Genomic DNA, 27,564 nt, shown 5'->3' with positions numbered 1-27,564 from the left:
AGTCTGCTTCTCGTTCTGCCTGCCGCTCTCCCTGCTTGTGCTCTCTCTCTCTCTGACAAATAAAATCTTAAAAAAAAAAAAGGAAAAGAGCAAGCTGCATGACATACTAAAGTACTTTCTACCATGTATGCTTGGCAGGCATTACTGCTGAATAACATACTGTTTTACAATCATAATGAAAAAAAAAATCCAGAAGATGACAACTAAAAATGTCCATGCACGAATTCAAACCTAAACTAGCTTTAGCCATAAACAGACTGACTTTGTCAACCCTCAGGAACAATGCTTCTTTCTCTTATTTTAAGTGATAAACAGTTACAATTCTGCATATGCAGATGACCACTACCAAATCTATAGCTTAGGAGAAGGCCGGGCTGAAAGCTCAACCCCTCCAAACCGAATGCCCAACTCAAAAAAGGTTGGACCTGGTGATGCGGGCAGTACTGAGACTAAGAAGACAAATGGTGTTAAGTCTGGGAAATAAACTGAGGAAGAACTTGAGTTCTGAGGCACATTTCTGGAAAGAAAGAGGACACAAAAGAGAACATTTCTGTTGAAAATCCATATGTAAGGAATTTAAGGATGGTGAGTCCAGATAAAGAATAAGGCAGATGCCATTTGTGATAGTTAATTTTATGTCAACTTGGAGGGTGTTTCTGGAGGCAATTAACATTTAAATCAGTAAACTGTGAATAAAGCAGATTGCCTTCAACAATGTGGGTGAGCCTCATCCAATCAGTTGAAGGCCTGACTAGAACAAAAAGATGAGCCTCCCCAAACAAGGGGGAATTCAGAGGACTGCTTTCATTCTGGAACTGCACGTCAGCTCTCCAGGTCACCAGCCTTCAAACTAAAACCACACCACAGGTTCTCCTGGGTCTCTGCATATCAAGCCCCCCAGCTCCACTGCAGGTACTGGACTTGCTAGCTTCCATAACTGCGGAAGCCAACTCCATACAACAAATCCTTTTATCTATTACATATCCTATTGGTTCTGTTACTCTGGAGAACTCTAATACACCATCAGAGGTTCTAAAACCTATGGGGTTTGGGGCGCCTGAGTGGCTCAATGGGTAAGCGTCTGACTTGTGATTTCAGTTCAGGTCATGATCTCAGGGCTGTGAGATCGGGCTCCTGCTGGGCATGGAGCCTGCTTAAGATTCTCTCTCCCTCTCCTTCTGCCCCCCCTTCCCTCCCTCCCTCTCTAAAAAATTAAGTAAGATAAAATAAAATAAAATGAAACCGATGGGGCCATCAGGGAGATCACATCCACTTATGGATATTAAGAAAAATTAAGAGAAAATAATCTATTTTTTAATTCAAACACATCACATTTACTGAGCATCTATTGGGAGTCAGTTACTAAGATCAGTGCTAGAAAGAGAGCAATAAAAAATATGGACACAGTCCCTTTGTGGAGCTTATATTTTAATGTGGCAAACCCACAATAAATATACATTATGTCAGGTAGTGGTAAGAGCTACAAAGTAAAAGTAGGGTAAGGGTAAGTTCAGAGTAATGCAAGGAAGAAAAGACTGGTCAAAGGTCTTTGTTACATAGGGGAGGCCTCTCTGAAGGGAAGGTGCTATTTGAGAAAATATTAGAATGAAGTAAGTGAGCTAAGCAAAGATGTGTGGGAAGACTTCAGGGCAAAAGAAACAGCAAATGAGAAGGCAATGAGATTAAAATAAAATAAAACAGAAAGACAAGGCAATGAGGTATGTGCTACAGATACCGAAACAGAATGAGGCAGACTAGAAAAATGAAACAGGCAAAGCGCACATCATGACGAGCCTGGTGGGTGTGGTCAAGAGTTTGTATTTTATCTTCAACATGATGGGATGTCAATGAAGGGCATGATGCGATCTGTATGCTTTTATAAAAGACTTAATTAACTACTACATAAAGAACTGACTCTAAAAGGGCAATAGTAAAAGCAGGAAAACATTAAAGAAGATGAAGTTTGATGGAGTGAAAAGAATTTTGACAGAAAGTTCTGGATAAAGTTGACAAAATCAAACAAGGAAAAGATTTGAGTACAAAGCTCAAAAGAAGCTAAAGAGTCATCTGCTTAGGGACTAACGTTCTGAGAACTGATATAATCCCAAGTAATAGTATGTAAAGAGATGGGACAACAATCCAGTATCACCACACATCTATTAGAACTGCCAAAGTCCCTAATACTGACAACATCAAATGCTGATGAGAACGTGGAACAACAAGAACTCCCATTCATCACTGCTGGGAATGCAAAATGGTAGCCACGTTGAAAGACAGTTTGGCAGTTTCTTACAAAACTAAACATATAATACAGCAGTCATGCACCTTGGTATTTACCCAAAAGAGCTAGAAACTTATGTAAACACAAAACCCTGCACATAAATGTTTAGAACAGCTTCATTCATAATTGCTAAAACTTGGAAGCAACCAAGATATCCTTCAGTAGGTGAACGGATAAACTGTGGTACATCCAGACAATGGAATACTATTAAATGCTTTAAAAAAAAAAAAAAAAAGCGCTATCAAGCCATGAAGAGACACAGAAGAAAGTTAAATGCACATTACCAAGTGAAAGACAGGCTACACACTGTAAGATTCCATCTATATGACTTTCGGAAAGGCAAAAAGTGAACACCAATGTAAACTATGGGCTTTGGGTGACTATGATATGCCCATTTAAGTTTATCAATTGTAATAAATGTACCACTCTGATGGGGGATACTGGTAATGGGGGAAGCTATGCATGTGTGGGGGCAGGAGATACATGGGACAACTCTGTACCTTCCCCTCAATTTTGCTGCAAAGCTAAAACTGCTCTAAAAAAATGTCTTAATTAAAATAAAAAGGGAGAGATGGGAAGAGAGGACCTTGGGGATATATTTGGATATATTCTTCTAGAAGAAGAAGCAGATTCAACAAAGGAGAAAGAAGAGAGATGAAGGGTAAAATGGGCCCCTAGATACTACATAAGAAAAGCCAAAATGGCAAAAAGTGTTTCACAAAGCAACAATATCCAATGCTAAAGAATGACTGAGGAGGAGAATAAACCAATGAATTTTTCAAGAACACAATTTCGAGACCATAAGAAAATGTGGATGCAAGTTACAAAAGGGTTCATATTTTAGTATTAAGCTTTAATCTGTTTTCTTCAACTTCCTAATTGGGATCCCAGTAAGTAGAAAGTATTTTAATAAAGACAAGGAAAAAGTAATTTTGGACTTTATGGAAGACAAGGAGACACATCAGCCGCAACCATGACAGAACATGACGGCAGAACAAGAGTGTGCCATAAAATGAGGGCTCCCCAAAGACAAACCAACAGTTCTGCCCTGAAAGGCAGCTCTACTTCCTCCATTCTTCTAGTCCCACTTGGGTACTATATTAGGAGGAATTCTAAAATGGCCCCCACAATCTCCACCCCCTATTAAGCCCATGATTAGGGCTGCAAGGCAAAAGGGATTTTGCAGGTGTAATTCAGGTAACTCATCAGTTGACTTTCAGTTAATCAAAGGGAGGTTCTCCAGGTGGGCCCGGCCCAATCTTAAAGCCCTTTACATGATGGTCTACAGGTCAGAAACAGGAAAGTTAAGAGAGACTTCTGAAGTCCCAGAGACAAACTCCTGGTAGCCTACAAGAAAGCAAACACCCATGTTACTGAAATGCCTCTGAGCAAGACGCTTTAAGCAGCCTCTAAGAGAGTTAGGTGAGAGCAGGCAAGAAAACAGGGACTTCAGTCCTTCAGCTGCAAGGGACTGAATTCTGCCAAAATGAACTTGGAAAGAGGACTCTGAGCTTCAGATGAGAACCATACCACCGTCAACACCTTGACTGCAACCTTGTGTGGCACCGAGCAAAGAATCCAGACCATTCATAATCAGAAAGTGTAAGATAGGGCGCCTGGGTGGCTCAGTTGGTTAAGCGACTGCCTTCGGCTCGGGTCATGATCCCAGAGTCCTGGGATCGAGTCCCGCGTCGGGCTCCCTGCTCAGTGGGGAGTCTGCTTCTCCCTCTGACCTTCTCCCCTCTCGTGCTGTTTCTCTCTCTCTCTCTCAAATAGATAAATAAAATCTTTAAAAAAAAAAAAGTGTAAGATAATAAATGGGTGTTGTTTTAAGCTGCTAAATTTGCGACATTTCTTATGCATCAATAAAGAACTAATACAGACCCTACTTGCCTATAGAAGGGGCTGCTTCTATCCTGGCAACAAGTGGGGAGACAAGCAAACCTGAAGGAAAAAGAATTGACTTTTATGATTTCTCACTCACTATGACTAGGGATTTTGTTCAATTACTACTTGAGTCACAGCACCTGTTTTACATTTTTCCCACATATCAATATTCTGAAAATTGTAGGCAATGGAAATAGTTTTATTTTTTTATTTCCAATTTTAGAAAATTACTTTGATAACCGTGCAGAAATAAAAGTCACTGGGTGTCTACAGACTTCTTGGATGTCTGCCACAGTTGTCCCAGCACTTGAAGAGATAGATCCCCAAGCTAATCTCAGAAATGAGCACAAGGTCATGACTCCTGTCCTTCCTCAGAGTCTTTTACTCCATAAACTACAATCTCCCATTTTTGTTTAGAGTGAGAATAGCTCAGAGGCGCTCTCAGCTACAAAAAAAAAAAAAAAAAGGTCCCTCCCGATTAATTACAGCCTTGACCCCTAAAATGCGGACTCTAACAGTCCAAACACCTCCTTATTAAAGATGCAACAAGCCAAAGCTAGGCTTTTCCTGCTGGGAACTGTAGTTCTCCCCTCGACCTTCAACCACTGGCTGCGCGAAACCTATCACGAGCCCAACCGGCGACCCGAGCGGCAGCGGCCACGATTGGTCCCTGACTAGGGCACCGCGGGGCTGATTGGATGACACGTGCACGAAGCCGTGCCGACCGTCCTGCGCCCGCCTCCCCGCCACCTTCTTTCCACACCCATCCCACTTCAGCAATAACCCTCAAGTCATCCCTCTTGGGCAAACTCTCCAGTTAACTGCTTCAAAGGTCGGCCCAGGATTCTCACGATAAAGGCGGCCCTGAAACAAGCCTCTCTCCCGGGGCCTAGACAGAGCGAAAGCCTCTCCCATTTTCCGTTGGTCGCCGGGAGTCAGCCTCACCACGCGCTCTCTCCCGGCGCCCCCGCGCTCACCTGGGCGGCGGCGGTCACACCCGATAACTGACAAGCTCGCAGCATTTCGGCCGGGGGGACGGCACCGCCGGTATACGCGGGAGCTGCCGCGGCGGTGCTAGTAGAGAAGAGTGTGCGTGAGTGGGTGCCAGCGTCCGTACAGCTTTTCCGCGCCGGTCGTACCGGAAGGGCAACCAACGCCGCTGCGCACGCGCAGCCCCCTTTCTCGACCCCGCCCAGGCCGCTCGGAGAGGGTGGGCTCTCCCTAGGCGGAAAAGGCGATTTCTCCTTCCGGGTCGCTCTCGGAGTTCCGGTCTGTAGCCCCAAGAAGGGGTTAGTAGGTGAACTGGGAGGGTGCGGGGGAGTGTGAAACTTGGGCTTTGATCAGTGCAGAAAGCAGATGTTATTCTTCGAAGAATTCAAGCAAGAGACCATCTCAACCGCCTATGTCAGCTGGATATTTCGTAGAAAGCAATTTGGCGAAAGTTACGTAAACAGTGGTGTCTTGGTTTGCGTGTTTTTTTCATTTGACAGCCTCTCTTCAGAGAGTCATCCTGATTACGGGAGACTGGGTGAACGGACACTGGAGAGACCTTTGTGCGGAGTGTGTTGTACACGTATCTAACAAATGGCAGAGCAGAAATAGAAACCCAGATTCTTCAGATTCCACCGATTCCACTCCTAGATTAAACCACACTGATTTTCCCACCACGTTTTCATTTTACAAAGATAATTTTGGCTGCAGTCTGTGGGATGGGTTGGAAGTTAAGGAGGTCAGTGCAGAAGAACTGTTCAAAGTATTCCACTGAGTCTGTAACCAAGGTTTAGCATGTTAAATATTGAACATAGTATTCAATACTGTTAGTACTAATAATGATTTTATCACCATCACAACATCAAAGAAACTAAATAACGTGTATATCTGTTGTGTTTGCAAAGTATTTTCAGGTCTTACCTAGGTAATTTATTACAGTATGGCGTTCCTAGAGTTAGTTTTTTACAGTATGGTGGTATTACAGTATGATACTAATCCCACTTGTAAAATGGAGAAATGGATTTGAAAATTAAGTAAAATCAAATACTTATGTTTGTATATGTTCAGTGCTTTTCAATGTGCTTTAATAATTACATTACCCTCTGTTTCATATCACCATCACCTAACAGCCTTCAGAGCAGTCACCCATTTTTTAAAGTAACTTTAGCAATTAAATTGAAGTCTCCCCACCCCACCCCTGCCTACTGCTGTTATCCTGGGTGATGCCAGTGTAATGACTTTTCTAACATCTTGGCCATAAGCCTCTCAATACCAATAAGCAATTTCAGTCTGCTCCAACCATGGGTGGCCCAGCCACATCTTGGGCCTGAACATCATTACCAACTTCTCCAGCTTCCAGATCTCAAACTCCAAAATTATTTTCTGTTGTTTCCTAATGTCCCATTTTTGTTTTGTTTTGTTTTTTTAAAGATTTTATTTATTTATTCATGAGAGACAGAGAGAGGCAGAGCCTGATGCGGGACTCGATCCCAGGACTGTGGGATCATGACCTGAGCCGAAGGCAGACGCTTAACCATCTGAGCCACCCAGGCGCCCTCCTAATGTCCCGTTTAACCAAATCCTTAATCTTCATCCTCCACATGCAAATTATGAATCTTTTCTTTGCTTTAAAATGTACTCCCCTAAAGTAACACACAAATTTAAATCACTCCTCTGTTCAAAAATGTGCAGTGACTCCCACTGCCAATTCAAAGAGCATTTATGAAATGTCTCAGTACTTTTCCAGCATATGGGAATGTTTTTAAGGCTCAACTTGGCCACCTTAGGTGGGAGATGAAGAAAGCAATGATAGTAGTCAGAGTTCATCACCCATTTACATACCCCAAAAGCCAGAAGAACTAAAGGATTTAACATTCTCAGTTGGTTCTCAGAGTGTGAACTGGGATCCCTGGGGGAGTCTGAGACCTTTTCAGAAGATCCATAAAATCAAAACTACCTTCATAATATTAAGATACTATTTGCTGTTTTCACTCATTATCTCATAATCTTACAGTAGTGTTTTTCCAAAAGCTAGGTGACAAGTGATATCACAACAGATTGAATGCATAAACAAATTCAATCCAGCTGGATTAAGAATCCAGCTTTCTGGGGTGCCTGGGTGGCTCAGTCGTTAAGCATCTGCCTTTTGGCTCGGGTCATGGTCCCAGGGTCCTGGGATCGAGCCCCGCATCGGGCTCCCTGCTCCGCGGGAAGCCTGCTTCTCCCTCTCCCACTCCCCCTGCTTGTGTTCCCTCTCTCACTGTGTCTCTCTCTGTCAAATAAATAAAATCTTTAAAAAATTAAAAAAAAAGAATCCAGCTTTCTATTAAACCATACCTTAAAGAGATTTGCAAAAAAGGTTAATAAAATGACACTCTTCTCACTAATTTTTTAAATCTTGCAATAGTTATTTTTATGAGTATATTTTATAAAAATAATTGTTTTAAAATCAATTAGTACGGTAGGCAGAATAATTATTCCCAAACATATACACATTTTCCTAATCCCTGGAACCTATGAATGTTAACTTACATGATAAAGGAACTTTGCAGATGTGATTAAGACTCTTGAGATGGGGAGACTATCCTGGATTATCTGCATAGGCCCAATGTCATGACAAGGGTCCTTATGAGTAACAGACGGGGACAGGAGGGTCAGAGTCAGAAAAGGATATGTGACAATGGAAGCAGAAGTCGGAGGGATGTGATTACTGGCTTCGAAGATGGATGGTGCAAACCAAGGAACGCAGGCAGCCTCTAGAAGCTAGAAAAGGCAAGGAAACAGATTCTCCCCTAGAGCCTCCAGAAGGAACACAACCCTGGATATTTTGATTTTAACCCTGTGAAGCCCATTTTAGACTTATGACCTATAGAACTGTAAGATAATCTGTGTTGTGTTAAGCCACTAAGTTTGGGGTAATTTGTTACAGCAGGAATTGGAAATACAATTAAAAGCTTTTTGGAGTCCTCAGTTTTTAAGTGTGTAAAGAGGTTCTAAGACCAAAAAAGGTTTGAGAACCACTGCTGTAAATAAATCCTGTATCTTTCTGTCCTGGCTCCCTCTCTTCTCATCTTAGCTCTTCATGTTCTTCCCACCAACAATGACCTTGCCCTTGTTAAAATCCTCCCCATTCTTTAAGATTCACATTATATTCTACCACCTCCTTCCTGATCATCTCAGTCAGAAAGCCTTTTCTCCTTAACTTTGAACTACTCCTATGAATTATTTATCTGCCTTGTATTTATGTTCTATGCTTGTTTCCTTATTAAATGTGAACTGCTCGAGACCAGTCTTGATCCTTACCCATTTCAAGCAGTATATGGTGTCCCATTTCAACCAGTATATGGTGTCATTTATTGTATATGCATGGAATATCTTAGCCAACAAGGATGGGCGCGAGATTTGTTGTTTTCTGTTTGAATGAATATTAGAAAAAATGTATGATCACTAATCATCAAGAATAAAATAAGGAACATAGAATTGTTTAGTAAGGATTGAGATGCTATTCTACCAAATGACAGTCGGTATTAATGATTAGAAAAAAATATGTGTGTGGTAGCCTTAGGATATTTACATTCATTTAATTATGGCTGTCATTCTATTTTTTTAAAAACTTTAATAACATTGCTATTTCCCAATCACTTAGCCTATCAGTTACCAGCTTTGGAAGGAAAATAAGTTATTTCCTCAAATTTAATAAAATGAGCAAAAAGAAATTGTGTTTCAAACTGTGTACTTTAAATAGATCTATCAAATGCTCATTAAAAATTTAAGAGCCTACTTACTATATGCATAGGCACTTGTTTTGCAGCGGTGAAGAATAACCTGGCATATAGAAGACATTCAATAAAGGTTGCCTTGACCGTTCCTTTATGCATTTTTTTTTCTCCTTCTTCGACTCCACCCAAATTTCTTCTTCTTAATTCCCTTTTGCCCTGGAGCTTTTAGACCCAATGCGGCTGCCGTAGGGCGGGGTGGCAAGATGGCGGTCGCTGCCTTTGCTCGTGCCGTGAGGGCAGCATCAGGTCAGTGGAAAGCGAGGCGCTCGATTTATTCCCTCACAGAAGGCGGAACTGGTGCAGGATGGAGTAGGCGTTTAGCGTGGAAGTTAACAGGAAAAAAAAAGGCCAGGGGATTGTCCCGAATTTTCTCCGGGACTGCCTGTGTTCGGCGGGTCGCATCTTGGACCCTGGTGGACCTGGATGTCCCCCGGTGTCCGCTTCCTTACCGGCTCCTGGCCGTTCCGCCTTACCTAGAAAACAGACCAGGACTGGGGAGGAGGGGGGCGAAGGAGAAGAGAAAAGTCCCTGCTAACCTTCTCATTTAGAGGCTAGAACTCGCCACTCATGACCTTTGGCCTTGAAAAAGTAATTTCTCTGAACCTCAGATTCTACAGCTCTAAAACGGGGATGACACCATCTACCTGAGGACTAAATGAGCTCGTGCCTGTAAAGAGCCCTGCGTAGTGCCTGGCACCCAGCAAGCTTGTATGTATGAGATTCACACAATGTGCAGGAAACGTGGCGTGTTTTTTGCTCACTCAGTCCCCGGTCCGGGGGCAGTCATAAGGATTTCTCGACTGAGGGAGATGACAGGAGTGAGGGCAATTAAATTAAGTTGCCTTCGCTCTAAGGACTTTTGCAAAAATATTATTTAAATATGATAAAATTATCAGTAAATTAGTTATACACAAAATAAATTAGGATAAAATTCTGTGTAGGAAGAGTAGGAATAAAGAAAAAAGCTACAATGTAAATTTTCCAGCTGTTACAGAAGAGCATGTTTATGTGGGGGTATTTTTTAATTGTGAAAGTAACATACAAAGAAAAAAATGTATGTAACATGAATGGCTTAACAAATAACTCTAAAGCAAACGCCCCGGTAGCCTGGGTGGCTCAGATGGTTAAGCGTCTGCCTTCGGCTCAGGTCATGATCCCAGGGTCCTGGGAGCGAGTCCCGCATCGGGCTCCCTGCTCCTTGGGAGCCTGCTTCTCCCTCTTGCCACTATCTCTGTCTCCCATGAATATATAACTAAATAACTAACTAAATAACTCACTCACTCACTCCAAAGCAAACGCCCCTATAACACCGAAGGCAGGACACAGAACACTACCAGGAACCTCTTCTCTATCTCACTGTGCTTCTCCTAATCAAAATTCTCTTTCTGCTAAATATAAACAGTAGCCTCATTTCATTGTTATCTTGTCCTTTTTTCTGTAATAGTTTTAACATTTATGTAGGCATCTCTAAGTAATATATTGTTTTGCCTGTTTTTGTACTTTACATGAATGGAATCACACAGTATGTACTCTCGTGTCTTTTACTTTGTGAAATTCGTTCATTTTGGGTGTAGCTGTAGTGCTTTCTTGTTCCTATGTAATAGTCTCTTATTCGACCACCCCACCATTCTCCATTTTGGGATTGCCGGGCATTTGATTGTTTTCAGTTTGGGGCGATTAGGTCCAAAGCTGATTTTCTTTGTGTCCTGGCACATGAGTGCAAGAGTTTCTCTACGATGTCCTTGTGTGTATCCTTATAAAACTGGCTGTGAAATTGCTGAATCAGAATATGTATATATTCAGCATTGCCTGATACTGTGAAAGTGATGTGCTTTTTTAAAATCACCCCACCGGCACCTGGTTGGCTCAGTCCCTTAAGCATCAGACTCGAATTCAGCTCAGGTCATGATCTCAGGGTCATGGGATTGAGCCCTGAGTGGGGCTCCACACTCAGTGGGGAGTCTGTTTGAGATTCTTTCCTTCTCCCTCTCTAAGATAAGTAAGTGTTTTAAGAAAAACAGGGGTGTGGAGCACCTGGGTGGCTCAGTTGCTTAAAAGTCTGCCTTCGGCTCAGGTCATGATCCCAGGGTCCTGGGATCAAGCCCCACATCGGGCTCCCTGCTCCGTGGGAAGCCTGCTTCTCTCTCTCCCACTCCCCCTGCTTGTGTTCTCTCTGTCAAATAAATAAATAAATCTTTTTAAAAAAATTAAAAAATAGGGGTGCATGGGTGGCTCAGTCGGTTAAGCAACCGATTCTTGATTTTAGCTCAGGTCATGATCTCAGGGTTGTGGAATTGAGCCCCATACAAAATTTTTCAGAATACTTTTAGAGGGTATGGGATCAAAAAAGTTTGAAGGCCACTACTTTAGACAGTCGTACTCGCTTCTCTCCACACTCCCCATTGTTTTGATTCCTGCCACACGGAGCTATTTGTAATTCCCCAAACCTACTATACCATTTTTTTTCACTCTTCACCTGTACACTCCCTTTTCCCTCTGCCTCTTCTTATTCCTTCAAAACTCTGGTTTTGTGTCACTTTCTTTGTTAAAATATCTGTGTTCTCCATATAAGAATGAGTTTAGAGAATGCCAGTATGTATTAAAATGCCCAAACAGGGCAGAAGACTGAAGGAGCAGTTAATTACTGCCCTTGATTTGTGTGCTACCCTTTTGTCAACACATTCTGAGTTAGGCTGTGTTCAGTTTTTACAAGCTAAATCACAGCTTGGGCCACCTGAGGGTATGGTGGATAAGGCCCCCCAAGTCATTTTCCCAGGAACTGCTATCAAGCAAGATTTACCTTTCCTTCATTTTTTCTAACCTCGGTGTATTTATCCTGGATTTTGTCTTGTTAATTTTGATCCATTTTACCAAGATCACTTTGAGTCCAGATAGTCTTTGGACTTTGCTTTTATGCAGATTTGACAAACATGCTTTATGCAGCTTCAGGGCCTTCGTAAAAATTGAGGAAAATATAATTAGGGAGCCAGGAAAAGACTTTGATCAGAACAGAAATCAGCTAATTTGGGGATAGTTTCTAGTCAGCTTAGAATTTATGTAACTGTACTATTATCCTGCCCACATTTATTTCTTTAGAATATAAAGAAACCTTTCACATGCCTTCCTAAAATCAGGCTACACTGTGTCTAGACATTCCCATGATTTCCCAGGCTAGTGACTACATCAAAAAATGAAGTTCTTTTTAAGGAACAGTTCACTCCCAGTTGACAATATAGATTTTTGTGTGTGTGCACTTCCTGTTTATTTATCCATTCTAACTTTTTTTTCCCCTACAAATGAGTCTGTAGTTTACCCATTTATATGTTCTAGACTCTTACCTACTCACTTCCTTCAGGGGAGGTTTCTCAGAATTTGAGAGTTTTTGTTTGTTTTGTTTTAACCAAGACACCAAGTTCTTTTTTTTTCTTCAAGATTTTATCTATTTATTTGACAGACCGCGAGAGAGGGAACACAAGCAGGTGGGGTAGGAAAGGGAGAAGCAGGCTTCCCGCTGAGCAGGGAGCCTGATGCGGGCTCGATCCCAGGACCCTGGGATCTTGACCTGAGCCAAAGGCAGACACTTAACAACTGAGCCACCCAGGTGCCCCCCCCTTTTTTATTAAGATTTTATTTATTTATTTGACAGAGAGCATGAGCAGGGGAGCAGGAGAGGGAGAATCAGGCTTCCTGCTGAGCAGGGAGTCCCCCCAGGGTTCCATCCCAGGACCCTGGGATCATGACCTGAGCCAAAGGCAGACGCTCAACCAACTGAGCCACCCAGGTGCCCCAAGACACCAAGTTCTGATGACCTTGTGAAAATTGGGACATTTTCTTGTTTACAGTTCTCCTCTTCAATTCACTTAATCTTTCAAAGATTACCTCCTAGTTTGTACTCACGTCTGCAAATATTTAGTTTTTTTTTTTTAAGATTTTATTTATTCATTTGAGACACAGAGAGACAGAGAGGGAGAGCATGAGCAGGGGGAGCTGCAGAGGGAGAGGGAGAAGCAGGCTCCTGGCTAAGCAGGGAGCCCAATGCAGGGCTCAGTCCCAGGACCCTGGGATCATGACCTGAGCCGAAGGCAGACTCAACCATCTGAGCCACCCAGGCGCCCAAGTATTTACAGTTCTTTGAAATATAAGTTACTTATACCTGGAAACTTGAATGCCTTGCAGTAGAGAATTTCACTTCCAAGTTCCCAGAGGGGCTCTCGACAGTCTCCTGAATCTTGGATTTCAGCTCATTCATTAATGTTTATACTACCCTTTTTAGTTTGAAGAGTAAGAGAGCACAGCAGGGGGAACAGTAGAGGGAGAGGGAGAAGCAGGCTCCCAAGGAGCAGGGAGCCCGATGCGGGGCTCGATCCCAGGACTCCAGGATCATGACCTGAGCCGAAGGCAGACGCTTAACCATCTGAGCCACCCAGGCGCCCTGAAAATTGTTATTTTCAATGGAGAACAGAAAAGCAAAATGTGGCTTTTAAGTATTCAATCTTTCTCCTGCCATCTGTTAACATTATACCATTTTTGCTAAGCATTTCTCTGCTCTTTACTATCTGCTATTAGCATTCATTAAATGATTTCTCTGTGCCAAGTGCTCTCCCTAGCATTTTTCATGTTTTCTCTCATTTAATTCTTGTCACCTCCCCATGACTAACCTTATTTAAATTTGGGGAAACTGGGGCATAGAAGGCTTCAGTAACTTGCCGGTGGTCACACAGCTAGTGAGTAGTTGAGCTAGAAGGTGAACGCAGTCTGACTCACACCAGCACCCCAGTCCCACACTGCACTGCCCCTCATTTGTCACGTGAAATCAGTGCAACGGAGAGTAAGGCAGCGGTTCTAAGCCCTGGCTGAACTGCAGTCTCATCTGTGGAACTTTTTTTTTTTAAAGCAACTATTGAGGTATAATTTACATACCATAAAATTACCTGCTTTATGTGTACAATTTGATGATTTTTAGTAAATTTAATGGGTCGTGCAACCATCACCACAATCCAGTTTGGGGGCATTTCCATCATCCTGTGGCGCTTTTTCAGTGTGCACGTTCTTGAGTCCCACCCTAGGCTCAGAATCTGAGTCGAGTCAGTGCCCTGAGTGACTCTGCTTTGTAGCCCTGGACTCTTACTTTGGCAATAATGTGAAGAATAGGTAAAGAGGACTGCACTGGGTCGATGCATCTAGACCCTCCCCACCCCCAACCCCATGAGGTGCCTTCTGAGCCGCGCCTAGGCATCTCCATATTGTCAGGCAAGCAGTGCTCAGCCTCTGGAAGGTCCAGTCCCCGCTCCGGGCACGAGTTTGTTTCAGCCCCCCTTGCCTTTGTGAATGTTGTTCATCCTACCTGGACTCTCGACCTCCTCCTCCTGTGGCCTGTTCATTTCCTAGAGGAGAGCTCACGTACCTCTTTTGTTTCCTTTAGGACTCCTCTTGCCACTCTCTTGCCTCTCCAGGCAGTGGCCAAGCTTTCTTGGCTCTGCCTTGCCATTGCACTACATGCTGGGGAGCCCTGGCTCGTCAGAGGATAAGAGCTGGACTTAATGTTACAAACATTTTTGTTCCCTACTGTTGAACACAGAACTAGGACACATCAAAGTGGATTGTGGTGATGGTTGCACAACTTCCTAAATTTAGTGGAAAGCATTGAATTACACATATGGGTAATTTTGTGCTATGTTAAGTTACACCCCAGTAAAGTTGGTAAAAAGCTCCACAGGTGAGTCTTGCTCACCTGGTTTTTGATACATTGATTTTAAATGTCTGGATGCCTATTTTGGAGCATCGTATTAAACAAGTATGCTTCTCTCTCTCTGCAGGAGTCTTCCAGCCCCTGAACATTTGGGTGTCTTCAGCCTATCGAAACTGTGTCCAGAATGCCTGTCTCAGCTCTGCGCTGTCCACCCGACATTTTAGTTCTCTTCAGACACCAATTGTTTCCTCTGCTCCCGGACTTAGCACATGTGTCAGAAACCTGACATGTGGGCATACTACAGCAATCCTCAACAGGTAGAGTATATTTCAGTAAACGGGATGCTTAGACAAAAATTGTAAAATATTCCTGCCTGCAAAGACATCTTAGAAGCAGATGGTACTCTTTGCCTACCTGCTGTTTATCATGTAGACTGCCTGCTAGAGTGGGAGAGTATGATTGATATCCCTGTGTGCCTACATGCCAGCAGCAGGACTGCCAAACAGAGCACACTTCTGATGTCCTAGATGTGGTTTCCTGGATGGAAGCTGTCAGCCAAAGCGGAGGGTGAACAAGATGCTCGGCATGCAAGGCTGGTGTTCATTTAGTCAACATATATTTAGTTAAGGACTCCTGGGTGCCCAGTTCTTGGCAGAAAGGATACAAAGATAAACTGAAGTCCTCAAAGACTTGATAATCTAGCGGGCAGGTAAGAAATCAGGTGATTAAAATATATAGGATAAATTCTCTCATAGGGATTGAGGGGGTAGTTGATGGAACGCTTACAATTTGGTGATAGTGGCTATTCTTATTTATGCTTAGTGTCATGGATCATTTAAAGTAACAATGTATATTAAAGTTGGCTCTATTCCAGTAGAACCTCTTCACTCATTTCTAAGTACAAAAATGGATTTTATCCTCTAATGAGTCTTATTGCTGTGTTAAAATTTTTTTTAATATATTTTAGAGTGGCCCCCTTGCTTCCAAATGTCCTGAAGCTACCAGTCAGAACTGTAACGTACTTCAGTTCACGGAAAGGGAAAAGAAAGACCGTGAAAGCTGTTGTCTATAGGTTTCTTCGACTTCATTCTGGCCTGTGGCTGAGGAGGAAGGTGAGTCTTCACACTGTTATTTGATTGAAAAAGGAGTGGGAGCAGATGAAAATGAAGAATTCAGTGAGCCTGTTCATTGATGTATCTTCCTCCCGTTTACCAGTTGCTTTTACAGTGCTGTGCTTAAGTACCAGCTTGGCAGGCATCTCTTAAGGTAAATGAATTCATAAAACAAAGTATCAGTCACAATGGCAAAACTCCTCACTGTAGGATGAGTTCATCACAGGTCTTCTACATGTCTGGCATATCTAATGATCACCAGAAGCCCTGTGACACCGCCCATAGGTAATAGCCTGTGGGGAGGCCCTCTTTAAGTCCAGAGTGTTACAGCGGCAGTCGCCTTCAGCAGGGACTTTGTGGCATGGCTCAGATCAGGGGCTGAAGGGCTCTTCCGCCTGCTTTGGATTGGATTCTTTAGGTGGCTTAGTCTTTATGACAGAATATTAACCCCACATACACTTTTTTAACTCTGTGTCTTTCTCTGTAAGTGTGTATGATTGGGGTCCGTATCAGACAGGACCCTAACACTTACTCTGGCCTGGGACCACAGCCTCTGAGAGGACCTCTGACAAATTATTACTGTTCCATCCTCTCCCACAGCACGTCATTCAGCATGTGTGTGGGCTTTTTCACTCACGTCTTTATTCTTGGAAACAGAGTAGCTGATAATTAGAAAGCAGCTAAAGACTAGAGTTTTGCAAAACCACCTTTGAGTTTTGATAACTATTCAAATTCTAATTCCCTTTTACTATTTGGAAGTTAAACGATTCTTTAAAGATCAAAATTTGTTTCTCCATAAAAATAAAATATTTAATTGGTAAGACTTTCGCTAGTTGAAAGGTTGAAAGGATTATTTCCTATCTTATAAACAATCCTAAATTTAAGGTAAAAAGGTTGACTGGAACTCTCAGCTCATTCCTCCTTCAGAACAATACTGCGGTAGTTCATTTGCTACACTAGTAAATAGAAGCTCATGTAATCCATAAGTAGCTGAACTGAGTTATTCAGTTAATAGTTCTGAATTTTGGACCATTGGAAAATTTCTTCCCCCTTGTTGTCATACTGATTATTTCCAGGTCGTCATCTGGCCCTAGATAAAATAAGCTGGGTGGGGTTTTTTGCCTTCCTTTCTACATCCCTTTTATTGGGCCCTGAAACCCGCATGTTATAAAGGACCTGATCAAATTCTCCAATCATGCCTAGTCCCCGCTCAGGACCCCCCAAAATATTCTATATACAGAATATCCTGCTTCATCAAAATGTAATATTAAGAGGAAAACAAAAAAGCTGGGTGGGTTAATTTATATTAATGTATAAGAACTGAAAATACTTTCTGCAGCACAGTTTTATTCCCTCCCATTTCTGAACCTAGAGAGTGTCTATAAAACTTCAAGCATTTTCACAGTGGTTGCTTTCCATAGAATAATGTTCAGAGGATCCTAGTGGTAATAGGCAGGACAGCAAATTAGCTGTAAGTCAGAGATCCACAAGAACCCAGGTTGGCTTGCAAACTACAAAATTATTACACAGATAAGGGGATTTGGGTTTGAATCTTTCAATTTAAATTATAAGCAAGGAGTAGAAAAAATCTAATCCCTGGAATTTTAAAACCATAACTCTTAAATAACGTTTCCTTATTTCTGAGTATAACTGTACTGTAGAAGTTGCTGGTCAGAGTGATGACACCAAGACATGTCAGAAACCCAAGGTGTCTTCTCAGCCCAGGGCTGTGGTTTTGTTCAGTTAATGTAGTGCCCTAGGACACAGGGCTTTTAGCAATAGCTTGAGTTCTAGTCTCTTCTCCCCTGTAACTTTGTGTGTGGTTTTCGCCACGTATTAACCTGGATGGCACCTAAGGTCTCTTGTAATCTAAACAGACTATGATTGTAGATTTTATATTCAATCTAATTTTTCTTCAGAAATTAATCCTTTTTTTTCTAATTCAAAAATTGTTTCTTCAAAATGAATAATGCTTGGATGGTGTATACGGCAGTTCTGGATTAAACATAGGAGTTCATCATTCCTTCATCACTCCCAATAGTGGTTTTATTGTATTCGTTATTCCTTAGAAACGTACTTACTGCAGAAATTGGTCCTTAGTGTGAAAGGAAGAAATGAAGTAATACACTCGAGAACTGGGTTTTATCAGCCTTTGTAATACTTATAAGGTCCCCTTAAATGAACATAAACGTCATCAACTAGCCAGGAATGCCCTTCATCATCCTCCACATTGGGAAAAATAGTGGAGTAGTGGTTAAGAACTCTTACTAGTTCTGTGACCTCGGTCTGCTGCCGTTAACTTTTTAATCAATGGTTGTTTCTCTTTAATCTGTAAAATGAGAATAATAGTATGTTGTTGAAGATTGTTGAAGAGATAATAAGGTAATGCATATAAAGTTGGTGATTATAATTATATATCATTACTCTGTACTTTGCCTGCCACAAAGAGTCATTTGGCTTTATTCTCTGTGGTTTTAATTTAAATAATCTTTTATCCAAGTATTAAATTATTAATATGTCTTTTTCATACTGCACATGCTTTCTGTACCTACCCCTCACTGAGAATCACATCTTTCTGAAAAACATACCAGCCCCAGTCAATCTCATCTTTGTTCCCACTGAGCCTTTAAACCATGAATGGTGAAGATATCTGTTGTTTCCTATATAACGTCATGTTTTGAATGTCTTTATAATATCATCTAACAGGCTGGTTATAAGAAAAAATTATGGAAAAAGACGGCTGCAAGAAAAAGGCGCTTGAGGGAATTTGTGTTCTGCAATAAAACCCAGAGTAAGCTCTTAGATAAAATGACAACGTCTTTCTGGAAGAGGCGAAACTGGTATGCTGACGATCCTTATCAGAAGTACCATGATCGGACAAACCTGAAAGTATAGATCAGAAATTTTATGACTTCCTAGCTATTGAAGATGTATCTTCGTGTATATGATGTCATTGCAAAATGGAATAAGTACACAACTTGATGTAAATTGTGCCAGTTGGTCTGGAAACACACAGTTCCAACATTAAACTTACCAAAGTTTTAACACAATGGATTAAACATTTTCAAATTTGTTCAGGGAAATAGGAGTTTAAAATTGTTGATTATTTTTAACAAATGGTAATGGCCTAACTAGTTCCAGTGAGGCTTATTTAATTGCAAGGAATGTCAAGTTAGGGCAGGTATAAGAAGACTCAGCTCCAGCAGTGTGACATTATTTTAAGTATATATGCCTGGGAACTCAGGAACCATCTCACCACCACCCTCCACCCCCGCAACTAACCCCCGGGCCTCAGGAAGAACAGAAATTATACCGCATTCCTGAGTCCGAGGCACATCTGAGGGCCTCAGCAGCAGAAGATGCTAGATTTTGAGGCTTGGGGGTCTGCCATGTGTGTGACTCAGTTTCTCTGAGTTGCGCCTCTCAAGTTGTTTTCTGCATCCTAACCCTCAGCCCTTCTCCAGGCTCTAAGTGCCAGGAGACTAACTGGGCCAGCTTGTCTCTTTTACTAAAGACCAGGTCTCATCAGGAGTTACTGACCCGTGTCGGGAGCCCACCCTGGCTCACTTGGTTGTGTTAATAAGTAGGTTCACATGGAGCAAAAAATAGTTATGTGAGCAGTTTCACTTAGAGGGGAGCATGGGGTGGCAACACCTGTCTAGTATTCTAGGTTTATTGGGTTCATAAGCGTTCTTAGTGTATTGGAACAGCATTTTTGTAGAGAGACAAGTAAATGAAATAGGCTTTCAGTATGCCCATTCATGAAATAGAAGAGGCTTTAGAGGTGCAGACACTTTTTATCCAAGAGTTGAAAGGCACTGTATTTTCTTTTTTTTTTTTAAGATTTTATTTATTTGAGAGAGAGCATGCAAGCAGTGGGGAGAAGTGGAGGAAGAGGGACAAGCAGACTCCATACTGAGCACAGAACCTGATGCGAGGCTCGATCTCGACCCTGAGATCATGACCTGAGCCTAAATCAAGAGTCGGATGCTTAACCAACTGTACCACCCAGGCACCCCAAGGCACTGTATTTCCTAAAAGTTAGTTTACTCACCTGAGATTTCATATTTTTAATTGGAGGATAAACATTTTCCAAAGACACATTGTAGAAACTAAAGGAAAACAATCATTTTGGAAATGATGCAAGAGCTAAGCATTGATCACTTGAAGAGGATTGAATGAGAGGCATTGAGGAAAATTCTGTTCACTGTGTGGTTCAAGTCTAGGGCAGTGGTTCTCACCTATCCCATCAGACTCATCTGGGAAGCATTTTCAAACAACAGAGCACTTTGGATGAAAAACCATTACAGATCTTAACCAACTTACGATGGGGTTACATCCCAATAAACCTAAGTTGAAAATGCATTTAATACACCTAAGCTACTGAACATCATGGCTTAGCCTAACCTACCTTAAATGTGCTCAGAACACTTACTTTGGCCTACAGTTGGGCAAAATCATCTAACACAAAGCCTATTTTATAATAAAGTGTTGACTGTCTCATGTTTACTGAGTACTATACTGCAAGTGAAAAACAGAAAGGGCGTGTCTGTGCAGGACAGTTGTAAGCCTGTCAGTTGTTTACCCTTGTGATTACGTGGCTGACTGGGAGTCTCAGCTTGTTGCCACCACCCAGCAGCACAAGAGAGTGCCCTACTGTGTATCACTAGCCCCAGAAAAGATCAAAATCAAAATTTAAAGTATGGTTTCTACCAAATGTATGTCACTTTCACACCACTGTAAAGTCGAAGAACCTAAGTCAAACCATCATAAGTCAGGAACTGTCTGTATTAAATAGAATTATGCCTCAGTTACTACTTCAAATCCTTTAATATAGTAGCCGATGATGATAAGATGAAGTTTCTTTATTGTTAATAGAATAAGGTTAAAGATAACCAAATTGAAATTCTGTGGTAAGTCAGGCTAGGATTATTAGAAGAATTTCTTGAAACCAGTGCATGTTCCTTAAAAGGAAAAGGGGTGACAAGAGAGGGTTCTAAAACTAGAAGGCCACCTGTATGTCTGTTTATGCGACCCATTAATAAAGAACAGACATTGGATTTGAGATGAGGTAAGACTGAAGCATGCAGTGGCATCCTGTTTTGATTGATTTTCATTTCCTCATAACTTCTGAGGTGGCAGAAGCCAACCACTCTCAGAGTTTCCACATCATTTTTTTAAAAAATATTTATTTATTTAGTTAGTTAGTTAGTTAGTTGAGAGAGCGTATGCACAAGTGGGATGTGCAGAGGGAGAGGGACAAGCAGACTGTGCTGATGTAGAGCCCGACTCGGGGCTTGATCTCACAACCCTGAGTTCCTGACTCTGCCACTCACCCCTGGTAGCAGGATGGAACTGGTACCTGAAGAAGTTGAGGAGGCCACTTTCCTACTGTCTCCATGACTTCTCTAGTGAAACTTTGGACAACAAAGATCTCTGTTATAGGGGCCTCAGCACCTTGGTTTTTCCTGTAGGCCAGAGGTAGGAGAGGTAGAGACAAGGACTGGCAACCAGACCTCAGCATCCAGACATGGACTGAAATGGAAGGGCACATGATTTTGGACAAAGGGAATTTTCATATATATAATTTTTGTTTTAGGGGTAGCAGGGCTTATCATCAACACTGATTTTATAGTTTGAAAACCAAACATTAAGGAGTCTACCTAAATGGCATTGTAATTTATGTAAAAGTATGATTTACTGAACACCAACTATGTCCCAGCACAGGGATGGGCATATATATCATAACTGCTAATCCTCATACCAGCGTTGCAGGGGAGATACTATTTTTTCTTTCTTTCTTTTTTTTTTTAGTAACCTCTACATCCAACATGGGTTCAAACCTATGACCCTGAGATCAAGAGTCTCATACTCTTTCGACTGAGCCAGCCAGGCACCTGGGGGGGATATTCTTTATCCCTCGTTTAGATTTGAAGAAACTGCAGCTTATACAAGTTTAAATAAATTACCCACAATATAGCTAATAAGTCACAGAACTTAGGTCTGAAGTCTTGGAATCTTGTGCATTTCCTGGAGTCTTTTAACATGAAAACTCATATATCTAAGTCAACAAATGACTATAATCTAGCACTATACATACTAAACACTTTTTTTCATGACACTACCAAGTCAGCCTTTAAATCATAACTTTGCTTTACTGTTGTCAGCTTTTAACCTGGTTAATCTCAGTTCTGTTGCCATTGGACTTGGCTCAGTAAATGAATAAATGAATGGATTTTCAGCCTTTCCATCTCTTCATCTTCCTTTCAGCCTTCTGAATGTGCTTCTTTACCTGCTGCTGCTTTATTTTATAGCCCTCATGTCAAACATACAGAATAGGAGACTATAAAGGCAAAGAAAAAGAGTGTTTCATCTTAAGTGTTCAAGTCTTTGTGACCACCCAATGAAGCTTATGTGTGCCTGTTCATATACATATATTTTTAAGTAAATTGTACACCCAGCGCGCTCAAACTCAGAACTCTTGAGATCAAGAGTCGCATGCTCTCCCGAATGAGCCAGCCAGGCACTCAGCCTGTTCATATTTTAAAGGCAAGGGCTGCAGTGGTGTGATGGGTATCCACAGCACCCTGTGTGCCTCTGCACATACCACCCTCTTAACCTGCACACGTACTCCCTCCCCTGCAGGTGAGGGAACAGATACCAGGAGGGGAAATGACAGACCAAATTTTCTGTTTGCAGAATTAAAACTGCCCACCTGATGAACTGCTCTATTTTTACAGCTACACCGTTTCCACTGGTGACTTTTAAAGTGTAAAACATACTACCAGGTTTATATTTACGTGATCTACTGGTTTGCAAAACACTCATTTGATTCCGCCCCCGCCCCACCCCGCATCAATTCTAGACCAGAGGCATGGGGCCACAGCACCAGGCCAGTTAGTGACTGACCACTCAGCTTCTCATCCTTGCTACCTTCCACATTTTTTTAAAGTGTTTTCCCTTTCCTCATAAGCTCAACATTACAAAGATGTTTTTTAAAAGAAAAATGTTAAGACTTTATTCAAGATATATATCAGGCATTATAACAAAACAGCAGAACTTCAACCTTTGGAATACTGTAATTTTACACCCCTTTGATGCACAGTCCAGTATACTATTTTATTACAGATCATTCTATAGGGACTACAGGAATAAACTAGGGAAACTGCACAGTCAGCATCCAGAAGGTCAGCTCTCGTAGTGTGTACTGTTGGAGAAGGAAGCACGTCCTTTTGCCATGTCAAATACTGTGCACGGTGAGGACTAGGGAGATACTCAGCTGTGATCATGGTAGATGAGCACTGTTATCACAAACACACAGACAGTCTACTGTAGAGAACATACATTTCAGAGGCCAGGGGAGCGAGCAAGCTATTCACACAAAGCCAGGAGGGATTATGACAAAGCTCTCCGGGGTCTAAGTACACCACCCCAACTCACCTCAGAAACGGAACAGTCGCCGGATGGCAAAAAAGAGTTATTACATGAAAATTACAGACTTTCGAGCTAGCATTTTGTAAACAGCCTGTGTCTATAAATCAGCAAATTAAAAATGTTCAGTTATATCCTCTAGACAGAACAGCACACCGCCACATGTACACTTGTAGGCATTCACATTTTATGTCAGTCCATACACAAATATACAGCTCGTTGGATAAGTAAACACATTTTGCCAGAAATATGAAAGCTGCTCTCATTTGTACAGTGAGTGTTTTTAAGAGAGAAACCAACTCCCTAATCAATACTTGAAGGAAAAATAGTTACATTTGCATTAAGACAGCAGTTTGGATACCTTTATATTTTTTAAATCTTGAATGAGAAGTAATACAGCGTGTCTGACAGTAGAGTGCTTCCAACGTGTTTTTGGCATAGTTGAGTGCAAACTTGGTAGCTTGTACTTGTTAAAACTTTACGTTGTAAAATGGTGAAAATATAGTTTGTTCATGAAGGATCTCTGCTGCTAAAGGCATTTATTATTCTGGCAAAAAAAATTTGCTAAAAAGCTGCTTAAGTGAAGCTGTTTCTGATAATTCTGGGTACTCCCAACTAACAGGTAAATACATTTAAAGCATATATTTTTTCCTCTGAAACTATTCAGTGAGCTTAAAGAAACAGATGTTCTGTCCCCCCTAAAGAGTCTAGGTATTGGTGGGTGTGGGGCACAGACAATGAAGAGCCCTCTGAACCACAAATTGGCTTTTAGGTTTGTTTTCCTAAATCCTGTTGTAAATTACAAAGTCACCTTTCAAGGGAATTGTGGGAAGAAGGGATTTAAATATGCATATCTGGCAACAATCAACTTCAGGTAAAACCCTTTCTCAGGTGGCTAAGATTCAGCCAGTGTGTCATCAGCCGAGACTACTGATGTGTGTTCGCAGAGCTCAGTAACGCAACAGTCTTGAACCGGGCCTGTTTATAGCTGGTTGACAGTAAGTTCTATGTGGTACATAACACTAATTCTCTAGTCTCCAGGGCATATCTATGAACAAACACAATCCAAGTATTATAAGTAACTGGGTTGTGACCACTGCATGCATTACACTGAAAGAAAACACCAACTCTAAGCACAAATACACAAGTCCTACATTTAGGCTCCGCTCTCCCGGGAGGGGTGGGGAGCTACCTCGGGCCAAAATGCTATCTAAACCAGATTCTTCTTTTCAGATAAAGTTCTCAGTCTAAGTAGAGAGTCCCCTCAGCTAGTGCTGTATTCTACTAAGGGATCCTGGCTTGCATAAGACGTCCAGTAAGACATAGAGTGCCCATGAGTGTGCGACTTCTCGCTCACATTCTGAGCAAGCCAGGAAGGAAACAGAAGAGTGTGAGCCCTGGCTGCCCAGGGTGCTGGGCAGCAAGTCAGTCCGTAAAGATCTCAACCTCTGAAACCTTTCTAGAACCCAGCATTTTGACAGGTGTCTCAGATGTATTTGATGGCATATCTGAAACACAGTTTTAGGTTTGGTTTGGTTTGGTTTGGATTGCGTGGTTGGCTTTTGCTTAGTGTTCTCTTAAATCAAGGTGCTCAGATTATAGGCTCCTCTACCTGGGGAAATAAGTCACGGAACCGGTTACTATAAAACAGAAACAGTCATTTGTCCAGCACTTTTGGAACACTCAAAATGATTCCTCTCAACAGGCCCGTGAGTTCACATCCCCAGGAAGTTTTACCAAGGGTGAGCCACCTGCCTAAGGCTTTGGTAAATCCCTTGAAAAGATTCAGAAGCTCTTAATCCAGAATCCCGGGGGAGACAAGCTTCTTGTGATTTCTCTTATTCTGGGCTGCTCCCCTGGCCTCACTGCACTCATCTCTGTCATTACAATATTGTCTCTTCATGCTAAGCACCTCTGGTTTTTTGACTAATCATCTGTCTGAAAAAGATGGACCATCGTCCTGCAGGAAAAGGGATGTTCTACTGGAGTTGTATTTAGAAGCTTTAGAAGCACATCTGAGACATTCTCTAGAATCAAAATAATTTTTTACATATCTTGTAGTTTTCTTACATATCAGAACCTCTGGCAGCCCTTGCGAGTCCATCAGATTAAGCCAAAAGCCATAAATATGTACATCGTAGTCCAAAGTATTAGTACCAAGAACAAAAAAAAGTTTAAAAAAATTGCTCTGTTTGCATTTACAGGACTAAAAACGAAGTATGCAACAAATAAATTACAAATGTACATCTCAGCAGTGTGAGGGTGATCTCTTATATTTCTAAAAACACACTGCTGACAATCCAATTGTGGAAAATTACTAACCTCAGAAGACTTAAAGGTCACCCCCCCACTACCTTTCCCTTTAGCTTCTCCCCAGCAACATAAAGAAAAGGAAAATAAAAGTCTTAAAAGTGTATGAGGGGAGAGAGTAAAGGCTGTGTCTGTGAGGCTGCACACTCAAAGCACACCAGCTTGCGGATTTCTGTGTTATTAGTGACTAGCTCTTTAAGGCAGAGAAGAAACATTCTGTGGGTCCGGTGCTGTTGGCTCATCTCACTCACGTGGTTTCAGTGGCTGAGGATGAGGTACTTTTCTTCCTAAAGTGGGATCGAAGAACTCTAGGCGGTGCCTGGCAGAGAAAACAGAAAAGGCATTCCTCAATTTGGCATAAGCGTGGAACCTTTTGAGGCGAGCACCTGTGTGGGTTTGTGTTGAGACTCACAGCTCCTTTGGCCACACACACACGTGTGTGAGGCAGCTGGCTGGGAATCAGGTTCACATCCCAAGCATCCCATGCTGAGCCAACTCTCCTAAGTCTCCCAAGCAAATGGTTGCACGGAAGGATGACACACCTCTCTTGTTTCTGCCTTGGGAGCAAAATGATCCTAACAAGTGACTCAGCACAGAGAAATGCCTCCCCGTCTCTTCCCTTGTCTTTGTTATTTCCTTTGGAAACCAGCCAATTGTTTCCAGGTATGTGCCTAAAATTTCCATCACCAAGTTCCCAGTCCTCTTTCTGGATGTGAAATCCTTGAATGCACAGCAGGCCACACAGCAAAGGGAAACACTGTCCTTAAGGATAAAGGGTCCCACCTCATCTCCCCTACAAATGGCTATCAAGGCGGGGTGGGGGGAGGGGGGAAGCCCTCCTTCCATGGAACACACAAATCACAGAAGTTACTTCTACAATGAAAGAAAAGGAAATTTTTGTCCTGGTATAGCACTCAAGGGCAGGGACAGAAAGTGGGGGCAGTAACACAACTGGTCCCAAGCTCCCCTCAACCCCTGTCTCAGTCCACTTCTCTCTACGAACTTCTTTTTCTATGGCACCCTTCTACACCTCTATTCCTTCTGACCTGAAGCCCTTCCCTCCCTTCTCTGTCTTGCTATTTATAGTCCTCTTTAGGACCCAGCTCCGCACAACCCAGACACACATATGCAGGGTCACCTTCTTTGTTCTCCTAGTGTTTCGCACATGCACACGAGAGGACATCAGGGGACTCTGCGCCCTGTCTCCCCCTCCTCACTGTGAACTTTCCGGGGCGGCATGCCGCCTTCACCATTTACCAGTAAGTAGCTCAGTGCCTGGAAGGCACACAGAAGGGAGGGAGGGAGAAAGGGAGAGAACAAAGCAGGAAATAGAAAGCTCTGGCCTTCCACATCCTGAGTCCTCAGGACACCTTTTTGACTAGGAAATGTTTACCAGTCACCTCTGGACACGAGTAAAAGAAGAATCAGAGAAACCTAATTTTTAGTTACCTGTCTCAGGCTGTTTAAACAGTAAAGCAGCTTTAACAAAATAAAACCCAAATGGCACAAACCCTCAGGCCCTACAATGTTTGGGGCACCTTCCTTGAGAGAGCTGAGCCCCTCACCCCCATCATGGGGCTGCCCAGGCTGTGACCGAGTGCATGAGCAGAGTCCAAACCCAGTTTTACCAAAACCTCTAACTTCAAAACTGACCCAGGTGTGCCCCACCCCTCCCGATCCACATCACAAAAGCAAGGCCCCTGAAGCTCGAGAGACGTGGCCCTCCTGCTGCCAAAACTCGACCCACATCCACAACTGGCCACAGTACATCTATCAGGTATATTTGCTTTGGGTCCTTTTAGAGGGCTGTGGCCTTTCAATAACATTTTATCAGTGTCTGCTTTGTGCTGTCTTGGAGATACAGTGATGAACAGCTTCATTTATAGAAACGTGTCAAATAACACATTTTCTTCCTCTAAAACACACATTTGGGTTGTTTTTCATTCACATATCATCTTGGGTTAGTGGTTGCAAATTTTTAAAATTTTATTACAGGTTCCATATCACTTCTCCTATTTCTAAGTAAAATGAGCAGTCTTTTTTGCCCCTTGGCAAGGATCTGGATGCTACCTAGCGGTTTGTCCT

At 42.2% G+C, this 27,564-nt stretch overlaps 3 protein-coding genes across 14 annotated transcripts in view; 1 reads left to right on the top strand and 2 right to left on the bottom strand.

Moving 5' to 3' along the window:
- IMMT (inner membrane mitochondrial protein) overlaps positions 1-5,431 on the bottom strand; it is a 39,840-nt gene extending 34,409 nt beyond the window's left edge. For 2 of the 11 annotated variants that reach the window (XM_025868251.2, XM_073897444.1), the window contains exon 1: positions 5,146-5,351. In XM_025868251.2, coding sequence (XP_025724036.1) covers positions 5,146-5,190 — 45 coding nt within the window. In that variant the 5' untranslated portion in view covers positions 5,191-5,351. Of the gene's footprint in view, positions 1-5,145 lie in introns of all 11 variants that reach the window. The other 9 variants (XM_073897446.1, XM_025868254.2, XM_073897447.1 and 6 more) reach the window with 8 other exon arrangements.
- A 3,644-nt stretch (positions 5,432-9,075) lies between these two features.
- MRPL35 (mitochondrial ribosomal protein L35) lies at positions 9,076-18,788 on the top strand. Its single transcript, XM_025868277.2, has 4 exons — positions 9,076-9,183; positions 14,754-14,943; positions 15,594-15,738; positions 18,445-18,788. Exons 1-4 carry the CDS (start codon positions 9,141-9,143, stop codon positions 18,631-18,633), a joined length of 567 nt encoding a protein of 188 aa, XP_025724062.1. The 5' UTR covers positions 9,076-9,140; the 3' UTR covers positions 18,634-18,788.
- Positions 18,789-23,099: 4,311 nt separating this feature from the next.
- The window catches only part of REEP1 (receptor accessory protein 1), a 100,220-nt gene continuing 95,755 nt past the window's right edge, over positions 23,100-27,564 (bottom strand). For both annotated transcript variants that reach the window (XM_073897449.1, XM_025868276.2), the window contains one exon: positions 23,100-25,798. In XM_073897449.1, the coding sequence (XP_073753550.1) occupies positions 25,727-25,798 (72 nt within the window). In that variant the 3' untranslated portion in view covers positions 23,100-25,726. The remainder of the gene's footprint in view (positions 25,799-27,564) is intronic.

This window comes from Callorhinus ursinus, unplaced genomic scaffold (assembly GCF_003265705.2).
Source record: "Callorhinus ursinus isolate GAN/ISIS: 27379988/994484 unplaced genomic scaffold, GSC_fseal_2.0 scaffold10, whole genome shotgun sequence".
Taxonomy (NCBI): domain Eukaryota; kingdom Metazoa; phylum Chordata; class Mammalia; order Carnivora; family Otariidae; genus Callorhinus; species Callorhinus ursinus.
This window is presented reverse-complemented; position numbering and strand designations above follow the sequence as displayed.